Raw genomic sequence first — 7,577 nt, 5'->3', positions numbered from 1 at the left:
TCACTGCTTCTGTAGAATAGAGAGTGTCCCCTGCCCTTACCTGGTGACTAAAACACTACCACGAGGTGCAAGCATGAAAACTACTAGTTTTAGAATGGAGCTTGGTTAGTTTGTGGGCGGGATTAGAGGAGAGGGGGCTCTAAAGACTGGTGTCTGCATCCCTGTTATTGCGGGTTTGACGTTCCTAATTTGGCTTAATGTAATCTGGTGTCTGACTGGCTAACCTTGTAACACTGAGCCCTTAGAGCCTCCTTTCTGGGGTTTTTTTGCCCTCCTCTTATGGAATAGTTGAAACTGGCAGAGAAGGTGCAAGATGAGTGAAATGCTAGAGTAATGACAGCATGGGACTGCAAGGCTTATTACATTATGGGAGGAAGAGGACCACTGCATGCATTGTAGTGCTAAAAATATTCCCTGTGACGTGAGACAGTGACACTAGCCACATGGTAACTGTGACTTGTTCTGGTAATGTGCTTCCTTGGGGATGTCAGAGTGCAGGATAAAACTCCAGTGTGGTGGCAGAGACACAAAACTCAAAAACACATAGACATGACCTGTATGTGATTCTGTGTGGAGCAGAGGCAGATTTGAAAGTCATAGAATTTATGACAATGAACTAGGCAGGAATTAGAGGTACAAGAGAAATGGTAGGATCAGGTTCTAGAGCCTAGGAATCATGTCATCTGGAATGAGGGCAGCACTGTCTTTGGAGGACTCACACTGTCCTTCTGGGCTGTTTGGAGGGAGGTACTGCTTTGACACACGTAGGGACAAATAAAAGACAATCCAGAAAAAGGCCAAAACAGCTGCTGAGGATAAAAGTTGCAGATAATGTGTAAGTGGAGAAATAAAATACATGCTTGTCTCACAGGCCTGCATGCTGCAAACTAATGAGTGTGCAGAGCAGAGGAAGAAACTTTTCAGAGTGTATAGTATCATATAGGAGGAAGAATATGGGGGAGGGAGGGGAAGTTTCCTGATGAAGTCTGTCAGACAGTGGGTACGTGCCATCATTTGCATTAGAAAAATTAATCATGCTTTTAATTTCTGGTGTTGGACATGCCTTGTGGTGATCAGGAGTGTGCCTATCTTCCCTTCTCACTTTTATCCTAGGTCCAACACGAAAAATGCCCCTGACTGCCAGTGCCATGGACTTTTTTCAGCTCTTTGTCCCTGACAATGTACTAAAGAATATGGTGGTCCAAACCAACATGTATGCCAAGAAATACCAGGAGAGGTTTGGTAGTGACGATGCCTGGATTGACGTCACCTTGACAGAAATGAAGGCCTTTTTAGGCTACATGATATCAACCAGTATCCACCACTGTGAGTCTGTTCTCAGCATCTGGAGCAGTGGCTTCTACAGCAACAAGAGCATTGCACTTATCATGACACAATCACGGTTTGAGAAGATTCTGAAGTACTTCCACATTGTGGCCTTCCGCTCGAGCCAGACAACGCATAGCCTCTACAAAATTCAGCCTTTTCTGGACTCTCTGCAGAATGGCTTTGACTCTGCTTTCAGACCTTCACAAGCCCAGGTAAGAATTAATCTGTCGGCAGGGAACATCTGACCTGTGCACTCTGGTTGTCTCACTGTGACAAAAAGTGCACAGCACAGCTGCCTGGGGAAAGAGCTGGGGCTTCACAGTGTGAAGCTCTGCTGTGGTGCCTCCATGAAACGAGAGAAAGCAGCACTGTCCTGTGCGAGTGCTCATCAGTGTCTGTCAGTGCAGGCACCAAGCCTGTTTCAGTGGAAATGGTGCTCTCTGAGCTGGAGCTGTTTGCTTTAGTGGCCTAAAAACACCTGGAGTCTTCTCAGTGAGGCTGGCACCAGTAGGTTTTGCTGTCCTGAGGATGGGAGGTTGCAGGTTGTGCAAGGGCAGAAAAGGCAGAGCTGGTGCTGCTGGGCTGGAGGGAAGACCAGTAGCTGCTCCCACTGCAGATTGAGTTGAATGGAGGAGTTGAGTTTGCTGAGTGACTGTCCCTGACCTTAGCGATGGGTGCTTGTTTTATGGTCCAGTAACACAGCTGCTTCCTCACAACTGGAAAGGGGTACAGGTGAAAATCTTTTAATATTCATCATACTCTATTTAAACTTTGTTCAAAATAAATGATCTGCTTTTGAAGCTGTTGCTACTGGTCGTGTTCAGAACTCTGGAAAGAAAAAAGAGTAAGCATGAAATATGTTACTACTTGACATAACTTTTCAATCAATTCTCTGTTTCCAGAATATAAATATTTCACTTAGGCATTTGGAAAGGGTGTTGTGCCCATAGTCCTCTTTTTCTTCCTGTTTCCCTTCTGAAGCATCACATTTTTGCCTTCTGCACAAAATTAATGAAGACATAGATGCATCACATCCATTGAAGTGTGCCTAAAATAAATGGCGAGTGATTACAGTTTCTTCTATTTTATTGACAATAAAAATCATACCTATATAACTCATGAGAACACAGCTGCCTAAAAAGCTGTTAAGGTGGAGAAGGGAGGAGTGTTCTCACTAAGCCATGCAAAGTGTGTTTCCATTAAGACAAAACAGGCAGTGAGAAACACAAAATTGTTGGGACTGAGCTCTTACTAAGGTATGAAATCTAGTCCTTATGGCTGCTGAGTTCAATGGGCAGAAGATAAAGGCTTCAGAAATGTGATCACTCTGTCTAATGTGAATGCTTATAATGGTGTGCTGTGGCACACACTCTGAGTGCAAGTCCATTAAAGGATAAAATTTGATTTGCATGTATATCCCTTCTCCCATTCTCCATCCTGAGCAAGGCTTGAGAACTGAATTGACAAAATCACAGCACCCTGTTTGCAGTGGCAAAACATCTAAATCTTCACAAGCAAAACACATTCTTATTCTGAGCTTGGTAAGGGGATGCTACTTAAAAAAAATAGGGGGGAAGAAGTAGACACAGCCCAATTCTCTTCCCTCCCCTTCCACTTCTCTGCTCCTTTGTCAGTGTTTACGTCAGTGATTTCTATGCGGCATGTTTCAGTGATTTTGCATGGAACAAAAAGCACTAAAATACAGCTTCAAAAATAACCCTGTGAGAAAGAATAAGGTTTTGAATCTGTTGTTAAAAATACCTTAGTGTACCTCTGGTAGCCTACTGTTCCAGGCCTCCTCCTGAAAGGAGCCTTGTGCGTAACATCCTCCTGAGTGCCATCAGTCAGGGCTGAACACTACTTGTCACAAGAGATGAGGACCCCATCTGCTCAAAACAGGAGGAAAGAACTCTCCCTGCAAATTGTCTTGAGTCCAGACTGCAGTAAACATCAAACCCAGAATGCCCAGTGAAAAATACCAGAAATAATTGAAAATAATAACTCAGTTGCACAGAAACAAATTAAAAGATGAGGGGAAAGAGCCATTTAGATGGGCTTTTGGAAGTTCTGCCTGTGAAAGCCAGTTGGAAAGGGGGGGCCAGGTTTCTGTAGTCAGGGATACCTGAAATCCCAAGTTCAAACTGGATTTGTTGCTTGAGGTACATCTGTATCTTAAACATGAGACTTGTGGTACCTGGGTGGCTTGTGGCTGACCCATGAGCTTTATGCTCCCTTCTTGTAAGTGGCATCAAACAGCTGAATCACAGCTCCTGTTGGATGCAGCAGGGCTGTTTGGGCTTATGGGTAGGCTCGTTACTGACTTTCTTCCTCTGGCAGTGTGGACTCACAGAACACAGATTAGGAAGATGCCATATTTAATTCACCCCTATGGACCAAGCAGGGACAATCTGCATCCAGCAGGCGGTACATCTGCCATTACAGTTATTTCTTTTATAGATCTGATCTTTTCTTTTTGGAGAGCTAGAAAAGATTCTTCAAGTGGAACTTCTGTCAGAAAATACTTAGGGGTTTTTTTTCTCATCTGTGACCCCTCCCCCTGCCCAAATTTGCCTGTAAAAATAACACCACAGTTGCTATGAAAGGAAACAGGGAGAAAGAACTATGCCAATATACCAAACCAGAGAAAACAATCTAGTGAATTATAACTATTTTGCTAAATATACTGAGCAAACAAAAGGAAATAATTACTCTCCAGCTTATGAAGGATTTGAAAGCCCAGAACATTTTGTGTATCAGCAGTGCTAGCTGTAGTTTCTGAAGTTAAAAAAATGGTGTTCTGACCTAGATCGGTAAAAAAAAAAAGACAGGAATATTCTCTGCATCTTATCCCTCCTCAGCATCATCTGTGTAAATAAGCACTGCCTCTACCTGAGCAACAAGAGGTGGAGGTTTGGGTCTGTTCTTGGAAGCAGTGTTGTTTCTTCGCTACTTAGCTTTGTAGCTGTGCTACTGTCTGCAAGCCTGAAGGCAGGGAGGATGCCCTGCCTGCGCTCAGGAGGTATAGAGCGACAAATTCAAGGGTACTCACCTGCCAAGGATATGCACTGAATTCCAGAAACCTGAGGAGTTCAGTGAAAATAACATCACTGCTCAAATACCCTTCTGTGCCTGCTGAGCATTTATATGCTTGTCAGCAGGATGTGACTAGACAGCATTGCTGTGACTGGCTGCCCCTGACTGGTGTGGGAGAGGTCAGGAGCATAACTCCAGGTACTCTCTGCTTCCCTCTGCCTCTAAAGTACCTTCTCTTTGGTGTCTTGGAACCAAACAATTTTGCATCTGCCCAGTGGAATGTCAGCTGGGAACAGTTGTCTTCTTATCTCCAGCAGGAGTGAACCCCCTGACAAAAAGACAGATGTAAGTCCAATCTCTTGCTCCAAGGGCACAGTGTTAAACTTTGGCCAATTACTAGGCAACTTGTTTGTGTTTCACTCTTGGTGGTATCGTAGGGTACAGCTAGGCAGTTTCAACATAGCTCTTACAAACCAGCTCACAGCTTTAGATGGCAGCCTCTTTGAAAACACAGAGGGACAAAAACAGGCTGGTCAACTTGTTTTTGTGTCCTCATGATTAAATATTCATTTGATATAGGGTATTTCCAAATTATAAGATCTTAGTCGTGTTTTACCTCTGTATTTCAGACTTCCTGTTCTCAAAATTATTCTTTAGGAGTTAAGGGTGCTGGTCCCAAACCAGAACCATTCTGTCTTAGGGCTTCTTTGAGTGTGACACAAATACATAAATATTGAGAGAACACTGGCCAAGTATAAGACATCAAGCAAGAGAAAGACAGACAGAGGAGCAATAAGAGTATTGAGCAGCAAGGTAAATTTCTGATGTCCTGTAACTCTTGGCCAGTTGATCCTTTGGTGAAGCCAGATTTTAGGGAGAGTTTGGCAACAGAAAATGATGGAACTTCATTGGTATTTTTAAATTACCTAATGGCAATGGAGTGCTGTAAGTACTGGCTTTTTGTTTTTAAGAGGATTGATTGGGCAGAGGAGCGTGGAATCATGGCTCCATTGGAGGTCGGAGTTAACCTTTGAATGATGGCAAAGAGGATCTGTAAAATGTGGATAGGCCAATCAGGACTTTGAAAATGAGAAGAGAAAGAATCTGTCTGATATAGTGGAGAAAAACTATCAGAGAGAAGTAAAGTGATGTGGTCAGTGTGATAGACTTGGAAAATGGCTTTCCAGCAGTAGTCTGTAGGACAAGATTGCCTTATGCTGAGTAGAAGTAAAACTGTTGCAGGATGGTTGTGGGTTTTGGATGTAAACTTGTCTGGGTGGGTGGGTTGTTACTCTAAAATGAGTGCCATTTTAGAGCTCTTACTCAGAAAGCATGGAAAATGCAGGCATTGCCTAGCTGAGAAGATTTTGCAAGTAGGAGGTAAAGACTGACATTCAGATTCACTAGCCAGTGATATCTGCAGCAGGAGGACAGGGACGTCTGCAATGACCAAAAAAGGAGATACTAAGGGTTTCTTAAGAGAAGGGAGATGCTCTCAAATGCAGCGTAATGTAATCAGAACTGACAGCTAGATATGCAAGCAGAGATGTCAGACACCAGCAAGAGAATTTATATTAGACATGAGGAGCTTTGGAGCAAAGAGGCAGAAGCATGAGCTGGAGGAATGACTGTGTGCATAAAGGTGCAGTTACCCGGGGACTCTGCAACTGGGTGGTACCCACCAAAAGCCAGAGACAAGGCAAGCTGAGGGAGCTTCTCCAGGAGACAGGCTGAAGAGACAGCCTGTGTTGTGGATGGCCATGGATCTAAGGGGGAGATGTCTCATGGATAAGTTGATTCATTATCTAAGTGTATGGAGTCCAGAAATTCCATGTACAAAAGACATAGTGATTCAGGGATTTGTCTACAAGCCTGTTTGGGCTCTGGTGAAAGCAGGATGGGTGGAATTCTGGCATGGAAAAAGCATTGGAAATGATCTAAAATGGAGAAGAAAGAAAGGCACTCCTGGCAGTGGCTATCTGTTTTGTTCTGTGAGTGAAAGATATTGTGTGATGGAGCAGTTGATAGAGTCCCATCTTGGAGTCCTGCCTCTGCAACATTTGGAGTGCAAATACATGTTGAGGGGAAAGCAAATGTGTGTGAAAAAGAGTGAAAATTTGGCAGGTCGATGTCGCAGGGATAAGGATTACTATAAGGAAAAAGGAAAGGAAAAGAAAAGGAAAAGGAAATTAAAGGAAAGGAAAGGAGAAGAGAAGAGAAGAGAAGAGAAGAGAAGAGAAGAGAAGAGAAGAGAAGAGGAAAAGAGAAAGCAGTGTGATGGCAGTGGGGGAGCAAAGCAACTAGATGAGGAGCTTCTTAGACCCCGAGAGAAAAGAATGGGGATGGTTTCTATGAAGAAATCCACAAGCTATCTTGCATCAAAGGAAGTCAGAATAGGAAGAGGGCAGCACTTGGGACTGAGAAAAAGATTGTGAAGAGGCGGCCAGGAATATGTGTAGGAGTCAATTAAGCCTGAAAGTAGATTTTTATCAAGGAAGATGAGAAGCAGGAAAGAATATGCCATGGAGGCAGTAAGCTCAGTCCTGTAAAAGCGTATATTGCAGCAACAGCAAGAATGGGGAATAGGGAGGGAGGAAATACCACTTTGCATGAGGATTTGGCAAATAGATGGATTTGAGATACAGGAACAGCAAGGAGACTGAGAATGCAGGAGGGTGAACAAACTAATAGGGTGGGCCAGTAGCACCAGGGCTAACTTTTGTCCTAAAAACACCATGTCAGTGCCAGGAGCAACAAATTGCTTGCTTTGAAAACAAGGTGGGGATCAGCTGTTCCACCAGCAGGCACGGCCCGTACAGTGCCCCGTTTGCAAAGTTCTTTACAGCTGTTGAAGCAGTGGTTGCATTTGGAAGGGTGACAACACTTGTCCCCCACTCTCTGAAGGAAGCAGGAAGAACAAGCTCCAGGGTTTTCAGTTCATTTTCCTTGCCTGTCCACATTTTTTCTTTGCAGCAGCAGCAAACAGCCCTAGTCTGTTCACATTTTTATTCCCTCTTCACAGAAGTTGAGTAGGAACTTACAGAGAAATTATTTACATTCAGTACAGGGGAACAAAGGAGGGGAAGCTCTGGTTACTAGGGGAAGGCAGGGCTGAGCATGGGCAGGGAGAAAAGGAAGATGGAGAGAGGTTTTAAATATTCAGATTTGCTTTCTAAATGTAAGGCTGACAGGCCTTACTGTGTCATAGGAGGCAG

General features: G+C 43.9%; 1 protein-coding gene across 1 annotated transcript in view; it reads left to right on the top strand.

Annotated features, from left to right (window-relative positions):
• Nucleotides 1–1,093: 1,093 nt before the first annotated feature.
• Nucleotides 1,094–7,577, top strand: part of PGBD5 (piggyBac transposable element derived 5) — a 38,050-nt gene continuing 31,566 nt past the window's right edge. The window contains exon 1 of the mRNA XM_008643299.2: nucleotides 1,094–1,541. Coding sequence (XP_008641521.1) covers nucleotides 1,128–1,541 — 414 coding nt within the window. The 5' untranslated portion in view covers nucleotides 1,094–1,127. The remainder of the gene's footprint in view (nucleotides 1,542–7,577) is intronic.

Source organism: Corvus brachyrhynchos, unplaced genomic scaffold (assembly GCF_000691975.1).
Source record: "Corvus brachyrhynchos isolate BGI_N302 unplaced genomic scaffold, ASM69197v1 scaffold70, whole genome shotgun sequence".
NCBI lineage: Eukaryota > Metazoa > Chordata > Aves > Passeriformes > Corvidae > Corvus > Corvus brachyrhynchos.
The sequence above is the reverse complement of the archived record's forward strand: the minus strand, read 5'-3'. Positions and strand labels throughout refer to the sequence as shown.